Source organism: Leptinotarsa decemlineata, unplaced genomic scaffold (assembly GCF_025532065.1).
Source record: "Leptinotarsa decemlineata unplaced genomic scaffold, Ldec_3_MD MMD2_tig00026307_RagTag_RagTag, whole genome shotgun sequence".
In the NCBI taxonomy this organism is placed as follows: domain Eukaryota; kingdom Metazoa; phylum Arthropoda; class Insecta; order Coleoptera; family Chrysomelidae; genus Leptinotarsa; species Leptinotarsa decemlineata.
Genome location: NW_027412681.1, coordinates 8045287 through 8066636, shown reverse-complemented (window position 1 = coordinate 8066636; position 21350 = coordinate 8045287). Strand labels below are relative to the sequence as shown.

At 35.6% G+C, this 21350-nt stretch overlaps 1 protein-coding gene across 7 annotated transcripts in view; it reads right to left on the bottom strand.

Moving 5' to 3' along the window:
• Hnf4 (Hepatocyte nuclear factor 4) overlaps window positions 1–21350 on the bottom strand; it is a 199007-nt gene that overhangs the window by 165134 nt on the left and 12523 nt on the right. For 3 of the 7 annotated variants that reach the window (XM_074181357.1, XM_074181358.1, XM_074181360.1), the window contains exon 1: window positions 17787–18099. The exons of 1 other annotated variant lie outside the window; for it this stretch is intronic. In XM_074181357.1, coding sequence (XP_074037458.1) covers window positions 17787–17919 — 133 coding nt within the window. In that variant the 5' untranslated portion in view covers window positions 17920–18099. Of the gene's footprint in view, window positions 1–17786; window positions 18100–21350 lie in introns of those variants that run through there. 3 more of the 7 variants (XM_074181361.1, XM_074181359.1, XM_074181363.1) reach the window with 3 other exon arrangements.

Below are 21350 nucleotides of genomic sequence, written 5' to 3'. Positions count from 1 at the left end.
TACGTTACTCAAAGTGCTAATCTGTTATCTCCAATTTTCCATTAATTTCTAGGTCATTTATCAAATCTGCCATCATTTTATTCCTTCCATAATCTATTCGTTTCCTTAAGAATTATCTCATCCAGTATCGTGTTTTTTATTTCAAAAGATCCGCAGGCCATTATAAAAATATAAAAAGAGAAGGCATGATGGAAACTGTTTGTGTAGTGGACACGGCAGAAAACATCCACAACAAACCAAGCAACTCAGACTAGTTTTTGTCTGTTTGGTTCAACTGGAGTTTCGAGTTTGTTTTCGAAACTAGAACATGTTGTTTGTTTCTGTTTTTGAAATCGAAACTAGTCGCAAGCGAGTCCGTTTGGTGGAAATCCGCCTTTAGATACAGATAGTGAAATTTAGAAAAAGTTGTTGAATATTGATAATGCTATGAATTATGAAATGTAAAATGGTTGATGACAGAGCTTATGACAATTGTTTTCTAGGTTTTGAACTTATTGAGAAATATACACAATCTTCCATTTCACAAAATGTAATGAACCATTGCTCCACGTTGAATATATTTATTCAAAGGACCTTTCGGCGTGATCTGTGATGAACTTGTGATTCAGAATTCATTATCTTCAGTTAACATGTTAGGAATCACACGTTGAAAGGTAAGACCGCGTTAATCCTTAGCTCGCACAAGTTTCGACTTCAGAGGTTTGTCTTTCGTAGGGGTGCGACAGCTATCCCTGAAGAATTTAATTCAATTCGAAACGTCGACAAAACACAATTATTTTTTCAAAAATAATTGATCCTGTTACCCAACCAACCTTTTTCCAGGAATTCACTATGTTTAGCCTCAAAAAATAACCGTTTATTCGAACAACTCGAACAATTTTTCTCAGAAGGTAACATTCCGACGTATAAACATCACCTGAAGAGAAAATAAGTTTGAAAAACAGAAAATTTTCTCGAAATCAATTTGTTATCAAGGAGAGTTTAACAATACAATCTTGAAATCCTTTTTTGTAACAGCGATCCAGGGATACCCTGTATATTACTGTTTGGTTTCATTTTCATTACTATTCTTGTACGGTTCACAATTGATTCATATTATTATTATTTTATAAAAGTCATAATTCACTTATTGTACTTTAGAAGTAATAGAATTATTATTATCATTATTAATTCACTTATCGAGGAACAAATACAAATCGAAACATAACAAGACCTAACATTCAATATACTACACAATACATTACACATTCCTAGAAACAGTGAACCTAAAGAAAATCCAACAGAAAGATATTACCTGATGTAACCCAAATACAGGCAAATTTACCTGCTGTACCTGTACTAAGACGTTCTAACCGCATAAAAGAACAAACACGAGGATGAAACGTTCAGTTTGAGAAAAGCCAAGAAGATGATAGCACGATCAGCTGTCGAAAGCGCTCGCATATAATCAATAGAAGTTATAAAGCTTCAAATCCTTTTTGTGACATAAGTCAATATTAAAATATTATTATTAATATACATTTTTTTGACCTAAGTTTGCGTTGGTCAGACCCTATCCCCCGAAGCCCCCATACATTCAGGAGGGCGTGCCAGCATTATCAATTAACGACCACTCCGTGGAGTAAGTGATCATTGGGAACGAAAATCATGGGCCCTGAGTAAACGCACTGTCTTCTGCATTTGTCCGGCTGAGATTTCTGCCTTAGTGTGGCAAGCCGGCATTATTTTGAGATTCGAGAGTAGAAAGAGCATCATTCCACCAAGGACTCCGATAATCAGAACAACCATCTTGATAGAGGGGTCTGGATAGAGTCTGCGAATAGAGTATCCGTTTTTCCTCCTCTTTCCGGATAATATTCCTCTCGCCAAGCTGAAAACTCCACGACAAATATCGTCTTGCTCTGGGGGTTGAGAAGGACTACATCAGGCTTATTAGCCTGTATGAGCCTGAGGATGGGAAACGAATAGTTCCAATGAATTCGGCACATCTTGTTCCCCTCAACGGATTCAATATCCTTCGGGGCGTAAGGCAACACTGGTGTCAATGACGATAGGCTGAGACCGCAGTTGACAGCAAGTACAAAAGGGTCTCAGATGCATTGCGGCAGGCCCTAAACCTTGTGTCAGGAACCTCTTCACCCATCACACGATTGCGATAGACTCAGGTGTTGAAGACACCATCCTGGCAGGCTATGATGAACCCCACAGTTTCCGACTTCAGCCCACTCGACGCGAGGAAAGCAAAGGCCAGGCGCTTTGATATGTTGTTGAAGAAGACCCTATGCATTGGCTTGTCCTTGTGTTATCGCAGAAGTGAAGTAACCTCTGCGGCTTTTGTACAGGCCTTTTGCTGAATGGGTTCCAACTCGGTGACAAAGTTGTGATCACCTAGATCAGTGTCGAAAACTAAATAGCTGCTCGGGCAGCTGCCCTAAAGAAAAATACTTCAATTCCTGTTCTCTCATGGGCGCGGACCATGCAAAGAAGAGGATCCGAAGTCCTGACGACTTTACAGGCTCCATCGAGTACCATTCTGTCATGTAGACTCTCCAAACTCAAAAGTCTACGGCCTCCCTGTTGTTGGGGAAAGTACAACCGTAGAACGGACGATTTGGGATGCAAACTCCTATGATGCATCATTTTTTGGGTGTTTACGTCTAATTGATACAGCTCCTCCCGAGTCCACTTCACTACTCCAAACGAGTAGAGTAAGAATAGAACGGCCAGCATATTCGTTGCAGCAACTTTCTTCTTTCCCTACAATTCTGATGACCAGATTTCTCCATGCTGATATTTGCTGCGGAGAGAGTTCTTTACTGCTGTTACCTCTTGTGACTGGCGTTGTCCTACCCCGAGGTATCCAGATGGCATCCAGATGGTGCAGGATGATTCCATCTCCTGCATAAACTCTCCGTAGTCCCCCCATCATCCTCTATGTTTAATATATTTTTTCATGGTACCTTTTGGCGATATCTGTGAGGAATTCGTGAGTAAATGGAATTTATGTTAACCTCAAAAATAACCGTTAATTGAAACAACCTGAACAACCTTTCTCAGTAGGAAATATTCTGACGTCTGAACATTACCTGAAGAGAAAATAAGTTTCGCTTTACCGTCAAGACCAACGCGTTCATGAAAAAACTAAAAACTTTCTCAAAATTCATTTGTCACCAAAAAAAGTTTGACAGCACAATCTCGAAATGCAATTAATTCATTCCTCTTTTATAACATTAATCCAGGGACACCCTGTATATAAGGAATACGAAGGAACTTTTGAAAAAACTATTGCTCTTTGATTTTAGTTCTATTATTATTCTTGTACGGTTTGAAATTGAACCATATTATCATTATTATTACTACATTTATTTCAAATGCAGCCATGTACCAGAACACGTAATTTTCCGAAAGCGATTATTTTAGATTTCTTTACAAACGTGGACGGTGGTATAAATTCAAAATATGAAACATTTTTATCAACGGTGCTGGTGATAAGTAACATAAAATTAGACGAGAGATAACCTGACCTTAAATTATCACGTTTCTCTTTTGAAGACTAGGAACACAACATGTGTCTATCTCAATATATTGATATTTACTGAAAATGAATAGAATTACATTCGATTTAATTTTAGTCATTAGTTATATTGCTAATAATGTACGAGGACTGTTCAAAAAATAAGGTGAATGTTCAAGCTTCGCTACATTCGATTAGATAATTTTTTATTTTTTTATCTTGGTACACTCGTCTCCAACAAATGTTCACAGTTTCAGCTGTTTAGTTTGTTGGTGAGCGGCATGAAAGTTAGAAACGTTTTGCGTATTCGTCGATTTTCTGCTATCAAAAAATATGGATCAAAGAGTTTGCATAAAATTTTGTATAGAAAAGAGTGTGTGTGTACTTATGTACGCGCATAAGAAGTTATACTTCGTTTTTAATTAACACGCTTGATTACATTATTGCTTGATCTATTCGCGGGCAGATGGCGCTGTACGTAACATCCTTGATATTTTTCGAACTCACTTCACATGTATTTCTTCATTTGAAAAAAGGATTTTTTTATTAACACGCGCGCCTGCTGCCTTATTTGTTACCCTCCTTTGCGCGCCTGCTGCCTTGGGCTTGGTAGCTGATTTTCAGGCTCCCTCTCCGGAATCGGAAAATACCAATTGCCATTTTTCTAAACAATATAAGGCTGATTGATCCCAAAGTTTAGATAAAATAAATATACAAAATGGTTTAGACGTTCACGGCTGAGGTTTTCAGTGTCATTTCTTTTCGAGTTTGAGAGCCGTGGATTTTTGGAATTTCTTCCTGACGTTTCGCTGGCGCGAGTGACAAGCTTCTTCAGAGGTTTAACCATCATGGCTTGCTGTCCGATGACTACCTTTTTGGCTTCGTAAAGCGTATTTATGCCTTGTCAGGTAATCAGTTGTATTTGTACCTGTATTTGTACTTGCATTTCTACCTGTACTCGTTCCTGCACTTGAACTTGGAACAATAACAATCTTGATGCCTGTTGTCCTGTTCGTTATTCTCGAATTCCTTAAAATGGGGTTCCATATTTGATTGAGGTTCACCGCTTCTTCTTTCCTGTTGAAATTCTCCGTGTGTTTGTCGATCTCTATTGCCTCCCGTACTAGTCGGCTATGGTATCCCTGGTTGGGGGCAATTAGTTCTGTGTTTTCAAACAAAATTCTGTGGTCTCCTTCACTAAGTGCGTGTTCTGCCACAGTTGACTTGTCCGTTTGGCCTAGTCCGATATATACCTTTCCACAAGTGCACGGTATGCGATAGACCCTGCTGCTGATAATAGGTCTATTTTGTCTTTAGCTGACCTGAGGTTTTGTTGTATCTTCCTCGTGGTTTGAAGTAACAATAATACTAATAATAATGATAATAATAATTATTATTTCTCTTTGGGGCAGCTGCCCGAGCAGCTGATGAACTCGGTATAGTTTTCGACACTGAACGAGGTGACCACAACTCTGTCACCGAGTTGGAACCTATTCAGCAAAAAGCTCAGATAAAATCCGCATGGATCACCTTACTTCTGCGGAAACACAGGGATAAGCCAATGCATGGGGTCTTCTTCAATAACATTGGATACCTTGGCTTATCAAAGCGCCTGACCTTCGCTTTTCTCAGGTCGAGTGGGCTGAAGTCGGAAACTGAGGGGTTCATCATGGCTTGCCAGGATGGTGTCTTCAACACCTTAGTCTACCGCAGTCGCGTGATGGGTATAGAGGTTCCTGACACAAGGTGCAGGGCCTGCCGCGAGGCGCCCGAGACCCTAATGCACTTGCTATCAGCATGTCCAGCATATGCGGTCTCGGCCTATATCCATCGATATAACGTGGCCCTAAGAGTGCTATACTACCATCTACGGCATCTTACGGTATTGACGAGACACCGGTGTTGCCCTACACTCCGGGGGATATTGAATCCGTTGTGGGGAACGAGAAGTGCCGAATTTATTGGAACTATTCGTTCCCCACCCTCAGGCTCATACAAGCTAATAAGCCTGATGTAGTCCTTCTCGACCACCAGACCTAGACGATATTTGTCGTAGAGTTTTCAGCTCCTGTTGAGATGAATATCGTCAGAAAAGAGAAGGAAAAACGGATAAATATCGAGATTTTCTCTTCGACTCCGCAGACTCTATCCAGATCACTCTGTCGAAATGGTTGTTCTGATTATTGGAGTCCTTGGTGGAATGATGTCTTCTCTACTCTCGAATCTTAAAATCATACCGGCTTGCCGCATTAAGGCAGAACTCTTAGCCGCACAGATGCAGAAGGCTGTCATTCTTGGCTCACTGCGCTTGCTCAGGGCACATGATTCTCGGACCCAATGATCACTTACCCCACGGTGTGGGGAGTGGTCATTGGTTGATAATGCTGGCGCGCCCTCCCGAATGTATCGGGGCTTCGGGGGATAGGGCCTGACCAGCGCACACTACAGTGATAATAATAAGTCGCAATAATACTAGTATTTTTCGTTCGTTATTGTTTTAAGCTTTAAAAAAATATATATTTTTAACTTTTTATTTCGATTTTCTTTAAAAGCGTGTTTTTTTAGTTTTTTAAACTGCTACTATTTACACCGTATTCACTAGACTTACCCCCCAGCAACTTTTTTTTGATTGAAACATGAAAGGAGCTCGTTTTGCGACGATTGGGAAGATGGAAACTGAATCGCTGAGACTTCAAGGACATACCAAAAAGTGCATAATTGCTTGAAGGATTGAAAAAGTACTGACACAAGTGTATTATATCTCAAGGGGACTACTTCGAGTGGAATAAAAGACAAATTGATGAATACATGAAGATTTTTGGTAAAGATGAAAATTAACCTTATTCTTAGAACAGACAGCGTACTTATGACAAAAATTCTAAGATGGAACGATTGTTTTTATGCCTATTTTATAATACAGGGTGTTTATTATACATGCGGCAAAAATTTAAGGGACTATTCCTAAGACATTTTGTCGTTTGATGATTTTTTGATAGGTCGCTTTGTTTCGAAGATAAGGAGTGAAAAAGAATTTCTGCATTAACGATTTATCACCAAAAATTACACATAATGTTTCTTAATTTACAAGAATTATTGAAAATGACTCCCGAACTCATTCAGGATCAGTTACCAGGATCAGTTACCAGACATACTATTCAAATTAAATGTCTGCAGCCGTTTGTAGTAATCGGAATGTTGTTGATAGGTAACCAAGGGAATTGTTATATTTATTATTACTTGGTAGGTCGAGTGTAGTAGGCTATACTTTTATTTCGACTATTTAATAATTTTAGAATTACCAAAATTGTTATTGCAGACAATTTTCTCCGCTCGTATCTTCGAAACAAAGCACCTTATCAAAAATCGTAAAAGGACAGAATATACTTAGAATAGTCCAAGGAATAGTCACTCAACTTTTTGCCGCATGCTTTGTAAACACCCTGTACAACTTCTCTCTTCAGAAAACAAATCATTGACCTTTTTTATAATACTAGATTGTCAATCAACATCTCATAAACTTTAGCGATTACGGAAACATTTTACAAAATTGTCCTAGAAGTGTTATAATTGAGAAAATTAATATTTATTTTTAATAGAACTCGTTTTGCTATGATGTGGAAAATGAGTGTGTGAGCTTAATCATTTTGGAGAAGAGCGAATTTCAGCCTGGAACATTGCTACACCCTTTTTATTTCGATATAATTATCAGTTAGTTCGAACTGATTTCAATAAACTTTTATGTTGATTTATATTTAGACTTGTGATTTGATGATAATCTGACTCACACGAAGAGAGAAAAATAATAATCTGCCAAGAACATTTAGGATGATTGAAATATTGATAACCAGACATATCTATTGATATTTAATCCATAGAAAATCCATACACACAGAGTAGCTAGCTATCAGTAGAGATAGTGTAGGAATAATTGATAATGTATAAATCTTTAGATTTGGAACTGGTAACGCAACCGCCCTGCGGGCTACAGTATTTTCAGAAGACATGAAATACAGTTAGTAATTTTTTGCCGTAAAGATAACTACTTAACGGTCGAAATAATAATTGTTTTGAACGAAAGTCATATGAAAATTGTAATGTAATGTAATTTCATACACGTGTAGAAAAAAAAACGTTCTATACATCAATAATTTGTCGTTTTGGATAATTTTGACTATAAAAAAGAGCTAAGAAATACCCGTCTCAACGTTTCGGAGGCTGAAATTTGCCTCAGTCTTCAGAATTGGACAAAATTTAGATTTATGTAGGTTTTCCTTCGCTGATTTTTTTTATAGACCGGGAGATGGTGAAATGTTTCGGTAAGTCATTTCTCACAGTATGACGCTTTTATGTAGGGGTTCATATACGTAATAAGTGAAAAGAAAATGATGTTCTTACCGGTGGTGCGCGGAACGCGATTGCAGAATAATTAATTGAAATCACTCGAAAATCTGGGGGTGTCAAACAATTCCTTTCACAAAATTTTTTCGAAAATTTTGAGCATGAAGCATGTGACAGCGATATTTTTGGAAAAAAACCGTCGCATGAGAATCGCTCAGGAATTTTTGAATGATGTCAACGGCGATCAGGATTTGCGTTTTTTTTGAATACGTTCTAGTGATCTTATATGAAAAAACTGAATAACTGTGGTTTATAAAAATCCCAACGAGTTCCTCAGTCCTCATGATCATACGAAGTATAGAATATCGGTGTTTCAATTTTGATAATGAGTTGTAGTGGATGTCACATATTGGCTATCTTTTTAGTAACTTCTCACGTACGGTTTATATCATTAGAAAAATTGTTGACACAGATGTCCTACTAACCCATTTTTTTAAGTTTCATTCATGTTACGGTATGTTAAGCTGAGAGATAAACTCGAATACACACTCGCGAAGATAACCACAACTCAAAATATGAGTATCGTTCTGTAAAATGGATCTATAAAAATAATCGAATACTGGACATATCATTCCACACTGATAGATAACAATAGTTACAAGAATCACTCTCAAAATAATTTAAATTTGCTATCAAAATATTTATTCACTTCATACTTTAGTAAAAAATTAAACAAACAACTCGACAAGTAATGTAACATACATGAGGGCGTATATCTATTAGATTCAGATTCAGATTCTTTATTGATATTAGCGGGGATTTCGGGATTTACCAAAGCGCGGCAGAGTAATATACAGGGGGATACCTTGTAACCGGTTAAGTACCTCCACCAAATATGAGCCCCATATATAAGGCCGCCTGTGAGGGATAAAGGATCAGATTATTAAAAAAAATTGATCATCAGAAATTCTCGAGCGCGTCAGATTAAGGTTGGGTGAGTTAATTACCTGCTAAAAAGTGTATATTCTAGTAATCTGACAATTTGAGAGTGACGTAAAGAAAGAGGAGGGCAGCAAAGTTGTAAAAAATAACGTCATTTCGACATTCTCGAGCGTAGCTAATTTTTTTTATTTTGAAGGAGATAATTCAAGGATAACGAAAAATATACAACCTGACTTTCCGCAAGCCGAAATAACAAAAATTCGTCGATAAAGTTTAAGGCGTGCTGCTGTGTGATCTATATTTCCCTCTCCGAGTTTCTATTCCTCTATTCTCTATTCACTTTTTCTCTATCTATTACTCTCTCACTCCGTCCCCACTCTGAATTCTGTTGCCATGGCGCCATCACAGCTGATCACAGAGACTCGTTCGTGATGAAGACGATGATTATATAATCAATTAATTGATGGATGTAGACGTTACTACATGGTAGGAAATAGAAAAGAGAAATTGAACTTTCTATGTTTTTTACCACTTTTATTTGTAACTGACGTTACCGCAGTTTCGTCCTATAAGGACATTTTCAAACTTATACAATATATAAGTTTGAAAATGTATTTATAGGACGAAACTGCAGTAACGTTAGTTACAAATAAAAGTGGTAAAAAACGTAGAAAGTTTCATTTTTCTTTTCTTCATTAATTAATCAATTGAGTAAAAAAAAATAATTTTTTGGCTATTTTCCGGTTTTTTGGCTGTGTTCTGCAAGTTTTAATGACTGACGTTTCGTGTACTACTGCGGTAGACATTATCAAAGGCGAGAAGGTAACGGTCGAAGTGCCCGAGTTGGTGCTCGAGTTGTCGTTCCCGATGTTCCCAACGAAGAAACACCCATCCCGGTATCAAATACCGGTGTCAAATACTGACTTCAATAAATTCATAAAAGTAAATAATCAACTACATGAATACCACACTCATAAAAATACTCATATCCATGATATGGAAAAACTATGAATTTCTTGTTTTATAAATGTCTAGTTGAACATAATGAACTTCTTTCAGATGTTAAGCAGGGTGCAATTCGACATTCATTCAAATCAAAGTAATGAAGTTAATGAAAAAGTTGATTTCATTCATATTATTTATTAAAAAAAATTGTATTCACTAGTCTTGTAATATCATCGCTTCAAATATGTAATACTTTGTCAAAAAATGTTAATTTTCCATTATTATTACTATTCTGTATATTAGGATACCTAATTAATGAAGGTATTATATTAATTTCACCAGTTTGGACTTCCATTGTCTAATATGATGTAATATGATTTGAAATCTCTAAAAGAACAAATGAAAATTAAAATGAATAGCTGAAAATAACAATTATATTGAGAAACAAATCCTGAAATGAAATTACAATAAAAATTATAATATAATTGAAAATTCAACCATTGAAATTAACTAAAAATTAAAAAAATCAACCCAAGTTACTTAACGACGTTTTGATTGTTAGTATCCAACAATCGTCTGTGATGATTTTAATTTAAGTGACTTTCATTGTTCAATTTTCAATTTCTTTCTTGATTTTCATTTTATTGTAATTTTCCATAATATAATTGTTATTTTCAGCTACTCATTTTAATTTTCAATGTTATTTGTTTTTCAGGGATTTCAAATCATAGTAAATCATATTAGACAATGGAAGTCCGCACTAACGAAACTCACCATGAAACATTGTCGTTGTCAATCACCTTGAAATAAAGTTATCATAAATATAAATGGAGTTTTATCTCGATAACAAACCGTTATTTCAACACCTCGACACGTGTTTCGATCACCAATCTAGTGCATCGTCTTATCCTCTCATACATGAGAGGTTCACAAAAGAAAAACGGGCAATACAGGAAAGAGCAGTCAGAAACGGTTTCTCGAGAGGTACTGTAGATGATATTATAAGGAAGGAAAAGTTTAGGTTAAGAATGAACGAAAGCTCGACTTTTAGAAACGACGAAGTTCCATACCACCAATACATGAAGAACTTTGGAAAGATTTTCAAAGAACTAGGTATGAAGGTGGTATTTAAAACAAGTCATACACTACAGATCTTCTTGGAAAATTCAAAGGACAAAGCCGAGCATTCGGAAAAATCTGTAATTTTCCAAATTAAATGTAAGGACTGCGATGCAAAATATTATGGACAGACAAAAAGATCTATCAAAATAAGATATAAGGAACACTGTAATTTATATTATTGCATGAAGTTGTAAAATTATTACAATATGTTAAAACAACGATAAAAATAAAATAAATACTACAATAAAAATTAATTGGCGCTCCGGGGAGACTTCATTGATTCCAGTGGCGCATTTGCTTTTTCAGCTGCAGGAAAACCCGGAAAAACCTGCAGCACCACATCATCTGAAGATCTTGATCTAACAATGTCCTCTCTCTCATAAAACAAAATGTAGGGTGTCTCCAGAGGCTCCAATAAATTCAATGCATCACCAGAACACTTCGTGACACGACTATCGTCAAACTTATACCAGGCCGTTTCTTCTTTGACCAAGGCGTAATAATGACCACATTCAACGCCAGAACCACAGTGAACAATGACTGCATGAATATTATAACAGTGGTCTGCTAGGTTGAAATGTTCATCTATTTCGAACCTTCCAAAGAGTTTCTTGCTTCCGTTAGAGGTTGAGTCTTGTTTGAAAATCATCAGTGTTATTATTAGATTGACTGGTGCCTCAGCTATACTTGTTTCCTTATAACAGTCAGTTAGTTTGGCGCATGTTTGACAATACAGTCGATCATCGCCTGTTAAAAATTCCTGCAGCACACCTAAAATATGGAGGACCAGAAAAATCAGCAGTCGCCCATCATATTTTGCAACAAAACCATAGTATTTCCATAGACTTTAGTTCATTAAGATTAGTTAGACAAGTTAACAACAGGAATCTAGATGCCTACAAGAATGTAGAAATAAGTAAACATAATAATATTATGAATAACTATGGTGGACCAATACCTAATAGTATACTATATAGCTTCTGTATCTGTATCTGTATCCGTAGAGTAGGGATAATGAGTTTAGGCACACAACACTTAAGCCATATGTGACCAATTGTACATCCTCCCAAAGAGTTATCCCCTCCCAAGATAACATTGTACGTATATTTAGTTTAATCTTCCTCTTGAAGATAATCACTTGGTGATCGAAACACGTGTCGATGTGTTAAAATAACGGTTTGGTGTTGGAATTCAACTCCAGTAATGTTCATTACTACACCAAAGGTTCCAAACACGGCATCAAAAGTTATTATATATTGAAAAACGGGTGTGTCGAAAATTTTTGTACCCGATTCGGAATGTGCAGAAAGGACATATGCCATTTTTTGAACAATTCCATATTTTTACAAAATTAGGGAACAGGTCATCGACATGTTTTCTTTGAGCACAACGTCGTGTACCTGATTCCTTTTTTGGTTTTATCGATGTGATGTGAATCAAGTCAATTTTTGTATGAATATGAAATTGGTCCAGAAATTATGTGGCATATCAACTAAAAAAAAAGACGAAATAGGTACATAAATATAAAACAAGCGTAGGCAACACCGGTGTCACATCAATACCGTAAAAGTGCCATAGGTGGCAATAAAGCATTAATGGGGCGTCACTATTTCGATGGATATAGGCTGAGACCGCATATGCCGGACATGATGACAGAGGGTGAATTTGCGTCTCAGGTGCCTCGGCAGCAGGCCCTGCACCTGTTGTCAGGAACCTCTGTATCAATCACACGACTGTGGTGGACTAACAGTCTGTAGACATCTTTGGCATATTTGGTACATATGTTCCATGCCTCAAGGCGCATTTTCTGATGTACACAAATTTGTATTTTTTCAAACAGTGGCATCCCTACGGGTTTCGCATTGAATATTTTTGGGGAAAAAGTACTACGCCAATGCTTTCTTTTCAAAATAAAATCATTTTTAAAATCCTCATTTATTTTTGAGAAAATTTGATCTCTTGGTATTTCTTTGTCCGACGCATGATTTTCACTCAAAAAAATAAAAATCGACAGAAAGCAAATTAAGAAATTAGATCAATTCTAAAATGAATGAGAATCTGAAAATTGCTTCATAACGCATTACCAATTCCCTAATAATATTTGAAAACATAATCTGCAAAAAATAAATTTTTCACAAAAACGAGTTTTATTTTATTTTGTGACAGTAAGTCTAAACGAATAGCACAAATTTGTTAATTAGTAATAATACCAAAACTGAATATAAAAATTGTTGGAAGTGGCCACCTGCACTTAGTATGCATGCCTCCGCCCTTCTACGCATGGAATTACGCACCCGTTCAAATATTCCCGGCGTATTTCGTATAGTATCACACGAGGCAACTATTCGCTCTCTTAAATCTTCTAAAGTATTAACGGGAGTTTTATACACAAGAGTTTTAAGGTGACCCCATAAAAAAAAATCTGAACTGTTGAGATCGGGGTATCTTGCTGGCCATTGCTGAGGTCCTCCGCGACCTATCCAACGATTAGGATAAACTGTATTTAAATGGTTTCGGACAATTACACTGAAATGAGCAGGAGCGCCATCGTGCATGAACCATATTCGATTCCTTAACGCAAGTGGCACATCTTCCAATAACCCAGGTAAGTCTTCTTCGAGAAAGTGTAAATAAGAACGACCATCAAGGCGTTCTGGTAGAAAAAATGGGCCTATTAGATGATCACCTATAATTCCTGCCTATGCATTAACCGAAAATTGGTGTTGGAAATGGGTTTCGGTTATTGCATGGGGATTTTCTTCAGCCCACACATGATTGTTATGGAAATTTTGAATGACATTCCGAGAAAAATTTGCTTCGTCTGTGAACAAAATTTGTGTCTCAAACTGCGGATTTAGTGCAATACTTTGTAGATACCACTGACTGAAGTTCACACGCTGTGGAAAATCTCTGGGGAGTAATGCCTGCACTCTTGAAATATGGTATGGGTGTAACAAAAAATAAACCAAAAGACGCCAAACAATTTGATGACAAATATCCAGAGTTCTAGCGATCTTCCTCGTACTCGTCTTAGGATGTTCCTCAATTTCTTGCAGCACCGCTTCCTCAATTTCAGGAGTTCTTACTACACGAGGTCTACCTTCCGGAGTCCCTTTCTTGAAACTACCAGTTTCCCCAAGTCGACGATGAATATTTGAAAAGGTTTGGCTATCTGGTAAGGCACGATTAAGATATCTTTCCTGATAAATGCGCCTGGCTTCTGTTGCATTACCATCGGCAGGGCCATATACGTAATGCATTTGCGCCATTTCCGCATTCGTATAATTTACCATATTTACTGATATTCAGAAAAACAGCGGACTACCAAAATAACTTCAATAACACTTCAAAATCAATCAAAAGGCGCTGTGACAGTTTTTAACACTAACACCTTACTTTAAACCAACATCAATATTAGCTACTGACGTTTGTACATACAGAGAATTCATTTTTTATTGCTATGGTGGGTACGCTGTTTTTTCTGCTTTTAATCTTTAAAAGAAATCACATATCGACAAACTCCATATTTCCAAGAGGTGCAGTGAATAAATTCTGCTACACGTCATTTATTCCAGGATAACTAATTTTATGTTTTCAAAAATCATTAAGCGGTGCTGCGTTATGACGTAATTTTAATTGAGAACAGTGCATCTGACAACAACCAGATACCTTTTAGATCCTCAATTATTTTGCAACAAATCTGATCTCTTAGTTTGCTTTCAGTCGATGCACGATACCGTATCAGATTTTTAAGGAATTTATCCGTAAGTAAAGCGATTTTTAATTTTTTGAGAGAAAACCATGCGTCGGACAAAGAAAACCCAGCAAATCAAATGTGCTCAAAAATGTATGGAGATTTTAAAAATAATTTTTAATTTAAGATAAAGCAGTGGCGTAGTATTTTTTTCGCCAAAAATATACATTTCAAAACTCGTACGTACGCCACTGGCAGAGAAAATTAAGAAAATTGTACATCAGAAAATGCGCCTTGAGGCATGGAACATATGTACCAAATATGCCAAAGATGTCTACAAAATTATCTGATTATTTTTGAAAACTTTGCCACCCTGTATCTCAAAAGTTAAGGCGTTTAGGACATACGTCCATAGGACGTTTTTTCCTTAAAATGGGTCTAAGAAATACCTCCTTAAATATTAGCATGTGTTTAAGGAACACCCTGTATATCATTGCATGGAATGCTATATATCAGATTGGATTTTTTAAATTGCGGATCTCTACTTTTGAGAGGGGTGTAATATTGTTTTAGAGTGTTGTATGCTTTGAAGCTGATGTCCAGATTGTGTTTGTTAAGAATGTTTTTTATGTTGTCGGATAATCCTTCAATGTAAGAAAGTGAGATGTATTGTTTGTTTGTGTTTGGGGGATTGTGTTGTGTTTTGTTGTAGAATTTGTTAACTCTTTTTTGATTGTGGCATTAATTAATTGGAGTGGGTAATTGTTTTTTTGTAGGGTATTTCTAACTTTGTTCAAACATTCATCTCTTCGGGTTGGGCTGCTGAGATATATTGCTCTATCAGCTATTCTTATTACTACACTTTTTTTTTGTTCAAGGGAGTGATTTGAATTATAATTGAGATATCTACCTGACCATGTTTGTTTCGTGTACCATTCGGTAAGAATTTTATTATTAGTTCTGATAAGTGTTATGTCTGGAAAGTTAATTGTTTTGTTTTTTCAATTTCTACGTTGAACTGTAATTTTGGGTGAAAGGAATTGAAAGCTTTTGTTATCTCATTAATTTGTCATTAGGGATTGCTGAAGAAGGGGAGTTTAAACTTTAGTTTATGTATGACATTTTCTTCTAAGGTTTCCATGACAAGCTCTGCGACTGTGCTTGAGATGGGGGAGCCCATTGCACAACCATCTAACTGTTCATAAAATTCGTCATTATACTGGAAGTAATTTGTGGATGAGGTAAGGTTTAATGCATTGATGAATTCGTCTTTAGGAAGGGGGGTATGGTTTTTCAACTCTTGCCATTTTCTATTAATGATATTTTCTACTAGTTTGTTTGGTTAGTAGGTTTGGTAGAGGTACTCAGCTTAATTGAGTACCTGAATTTTGTTCACTAGAGACATTTCTTAGAAAAACAATGTGAAAGTGGCATTCAGACCACATGCCAGGTTATCTGATTTTCTTTTCAATGCCAAAGATAAAGTGGACAAGTTTGAGAAATCTGGAGTTTATAAGCTCAAGTGTCCAAGTGTAATAGTGTTTATGTGGGACAATGTGGTCTAAATTTCGAAAAACGGTATGCTGAACATGAAAAGCCGTTCAGACTAGGTAGAAATGATTCGATGTTTTCAAACCATTCCTTGGCATACAACCACAAGTTACCGAATCTAAACGATACGGAAATTTTGCATTATCCAAGGAAGGGTTGCAAAGTCAATTATTTGAAATCCTCAGAAATTCATAATCATAAACATTGCGGGTGCAACCTGTTAAATGATGAAATCGATCTAGTTTACTCACCGGTTTTGAAATTAGCTTATGCACACTGTCAGAAGTAAACAAAATTCAAGTTCTCAATTAAGCTAAGTACCTCTATTATCACCTAGAGTGGTGTTATATAAGGGCTAATATAATCAATCATTTATAGTTTAATGTATAAGTTTATAAATGTCCTTATAGGACGAAACTACAGTAACGCTAGCTACAAATAAAGGTGGTAAAAAACATACAAAGTTTCAGTTCTTTTTTCTTCATGAAAAACGTTATTATCATCATCACTCAATTAAATTCAGAGATATCGTGCTTTTGGACGAGCAAGAAGTATCTGCAAGAATTCACTCATCCATAATAATAATTGAAACATTTTCACGAACATTTTTTCATTCTAGATACGTTTTGCTATAGCTATAGCTTCATCAGTAGTAATAGTACCCACTGGCCTACAATTACCTCACTTGAAGTCTTCTTCCTGAAGATGTTCACTTGGTAATTGAAACACGTGTCGAGGTGTTAGAAATTACGGTTTGGTATTGGGATAAAACTCCAGTAATATTCATTATGAAAAAATGTTTTAACAATGGTGAGTGTGCAGTACAACTTCTTACAAACTATAAAGAGAGATCGATTATAAATTGGAACTTTTTTGAACCTTCAAACTGAAAGTCAAGTGTTCTGATATCAAGACTGCAAAACAATGTATTTGTAGTCATTACTAGAAGGGCCTTGATGTGCAATAAAAAAATTCTGGTGAAGGTCTCTAAAAGAGAGGCATCTATTACCAAATAATTGGAAATTATTTTTATATCTCTGGCTTTACCTCCAACTAGCGATACCACTGGAATTTCGTGGGAAGTCTAATGTTTTCAAAATAAATAATATATTGTTAATAATGTAGCTTTCTACAGGTGTAATGATATTCAAAATCGGTCGAGTAGTTTTTCAGAAACGAATTTTTTTTTTCATATCTTGTAGTACAAAGGGGATTAAGTTATGCTTTCATCACAAGCAGTGATCATAAATCTTTTCGATATTTGAAGTAAAATAAGTCATATTCCATATATTACGAATCGAAAACAACTTTTCTAAAACAATAATATAGAAAGTATCGAAAAATTTAGACGCTAGATATAGTTGACTAGAGCTATATTATCGTTATAATTGAATACTTTCATTGATATAGTAGATGGCTTAATAAAAAACAGAGCTAATGTAAGAGAATGATGATGAAACTTGATATTCCAATAAATAAGATCATTTCCATTTATAAATATTTACGTAATTTAAACATTTTTTTATATCTTTGTTAGTACCGTTTTATCATGTTACTTTGTTTAATTCTATTGTTGTGATTCCGAATGATCTGCTGAATTGTTTTTTGTTGTTTGCAAGGTAGAACCAGTGGAGATTTTCAACTTCAAGAATAAGAGCCACTCTAATCTACACCACTTACCCAAAATATTGAAATTGAAAAAACTCTCGTCCATCCTGATTGTACTACTCAGCAAGTAGTCTGCAGACCCCTCCATATCCCCATCGGAAATTGACATTTCTCCAGGACTCAGCGAGTAGTAAGAAGAAGGCATTGTGAAACAAGACCACGAAATTAAAAAACACTCTTCACCAACATTCGTATCAAAACTGAAAGCTAACCCTCAGCTTAGCCTGAGGGCTTCAGATAATTAGATAAGACCTAGATCTGAAGAGATACTAGGTACTTTCCAAGCTGTTAACCAAATTGTAATGACAGCGTCTCAAATCGTGTTGAAATGGATCTTGGAGGGGACTTGGATATTTATGTAAGAATCACTTATCAGCGAGATAACGGAGGCAAATTAACGATTTATTGTTGATTCGGGTTTCAATTTTTACCAGTGTTTTTGAAAATTAAAATCACGTTCTTGTTTCTGGTCTTTGAAGTTTTCACAAAAATGTACGGGGGTCAATGAAGTTTAAGAGCGAATCATTATGTCTGCAAAATACAGTGATTGAAATAACACAGATATATTTTTAGAAAGTGATATTAAATGAAAGAGGACTAAGCAATTTCTTGCGTAACAGTTATTTACAAGTTTTGTTTAAAAATTTACCATGGCAACGGTTAAACATTGTTCAATTTTTTTCTCTGTTAGAATAAAATATCTAATGAATAATATTTTGAAAAACTGAAAAACACGGTTCAATAGCAACACAAACTGAAGAATAAAAATAATTCGAAACTAATTCAAGGTTGTGTTCAACATCGATAATAAGTCCTACGACTGGATGTAACTAATGACTATGTCATACATCCAGTTTGAAATCAAAATGAATCTATTTACGAAAAAATCAATTTTGTTGTGAAAAAGCGTGGGATGCTTAAATTATTCATGAAGTATTCATAAAAATGGATATTTAGCACCCCACGATTTTTTATAACGAAATTGATTTTTTTGTAAATAGATTTATTCTGATTTCAGACCTATTGAAAGTCATTAGTTTTGAATAATTTTTTATTTTCTAGTTTGTGTTGCTATTAAAGCGTGTTTTTTCAGTTTTTTAACCCTCAAATGCATATTGTTGCTTTTCGGCGACACACTCTCTATTGTACCATTCAAACTCACGTTAGGGCAAATATCAATTTGCTGCATGATGTATCCGTTCGACAACGTACTACTTTGAAAAGGCTACACACTTTTGTGGGTAGATGGCGGTCAGTCTGCAGACTGACATTTCTCAGTCTGCAGACAAGAGATAGTTAATTAATCGAGACATACTACGTCCCCGGACGAAGCGACTATTGCTTAACATCCGTTATGCAATAGGAAAAGACTTACTGCGCCGAAGGGAAGCAAAGACCATAAAAAAAGAGAAGAAGAAGAAGAGCAACGTGCTAATATCGATTTTTTTATTGACTATAGCACAGATTAAATACAGATGCGAAAGCTTTGACGCCGCCTTTGATATTCGATGGCTCAAAATTCGTAACCTTGAATATGATGTGTATACCACCTCGATATACACGGAGAAAAAGGTTTGGTTGATTTCAACGATTTCCTCTTAATGTACACTGAAAAAACATGCTTTCGCTATTCACAGAAAAATTGATGATATTTGTGTAGTACATTATAATGAAATAAAGAAATTCGCATGTTGACAAAATTGATTACAGAGATAAGTAGATATCATCGATTAAGTTCAATAGTGAAATTTTATAAAAAAAATAGGAATATTTTTAATCATTTTATATATTTTTTTATTAGTCAGTGGACTATGATTGAAGACTGGCAGTAGACAAATCTAAAGAAATGAACTTGAAACGTTCAAGCCAGTCTCGAATATACCTACACAGTAGGTTGAATGAACTGACGCCTATGAGAAAATACTCCCCTGGCTAATACCACGAAGGGCATTGGATTATATCCGACAGACGTCAGTGCAGGAATCTTCACAGTTGGTTAGTACCTCGTCCACTAGATGGACTATAGTTTGGTTCACAGAAGAGTTTCGTTTCAGAAAAAAAATATTTTTACGTCTGAAAGGTATGTATTTTCCAATAGATTACGTAATATTATATACTAGTATACGATTTTTGAAAACTTAGAATTTTTCTTTTGTTGCCGATTGCCGTTCGAGGAATCGATCGTTGTCTTGATTCTGTGTCATTTTCGAAAGTGAGAAGATATTATCGAAAGGAAAAAAAGTAGTCCACTAGATGGACTATAGTTTGGTTCACAGAAGAGTTTCGTTTCAGAAAAAAAATATTTTTACGTCTGAAAGGTATGTATTTTCCAATAGATTACGTAATATTATATATTAGTATACGATTTTTGAAAACTTAGAATTTTTCTTTTGTTGCCGATTGCCGTTCGAGGAATCGATCGTTGTCTTGATTCTGTGTCATTTTCGAAAGTGAGAAGATATTATCGAAAGGAAAAAAAGTAATAGAAATTGATTATCCATATATTATCACCGAATACAACAACCATATGGGAGGCGTGGATCTGTTGGATATCTTCATGGGAAGATATAAAATATGTATAAAGAGCCGTAAATGGTACATCAGGATATTCTACCACCTTTTAGACTTGAGTTGACCTGGCATTGGCCAGTTTCATGATATTGAAAATGATACTGGTTTGCTTATAGACTGATCGAGTTAGGGGTATATTATACTTATCAAGCCTAATCGATCCCAGTACCTCTTTATATTTGAAGAAAAAAGAAAAATTTGAGAGGCAAGAGTTTAAATTGGCCGCGCGTCTGTTGACCAATAAAATTGATCGTGTCCACAGCGGTGTTGCCAAGTGCCAATTATTTTAACAAAAATACGAAGCTATGAAACATTAGAAAGAGTACATTGTCTCATACATTCGAAAGAAATAGCTGACTGGGTGGCAATATGTCTGATTTATGACGAGGAATTTCTTATTTTTGCTGTGTGGAATGAATGCATAACTGATTTATTTTATTAGGGTTCATGAGCCTTCGAGAACCATTTAAAAATAAAGCTCGATAAATTCTATTTAGAACCATGGTTTTCGAGGTCATTTTATTTCATATATGTAGAATTTGTTCATGAATTTGAACCTTAACGGGTTCATATACACTCCCATTATTAAAATTTCTGTGATACCAACATGAAAATGTCTACTGCCGGAGATATTTCAAAAATAACGTTTTTATTACGTTTTGTGTTATTTGGGGATCCCATGTATAATTAATTCTCCCTTCCAATGCATTTCTTCCTAAATTTAGTTGTCGGAAGTGAGTGTGATTTTACTTTGAATCACCAATAAATCAGAAACTGTTTATACGCTCTGTGAATTTTACAATTTGACAATGTTCATTATTTGTATTGTTCCTATTGGTCAATCAAACAAGAAGCGGCACTAGGCCCGTGACGTCACGAGCCTAGGAAATCCGATTTTCAATAATCAATTACGGGAAAACAACGCTATTTAGAGAGCTGAAACAAAGTGTACTATTTTTCAATTTGAAATTACTACTAAATGAACTGTAAACCAAAAATCATGAA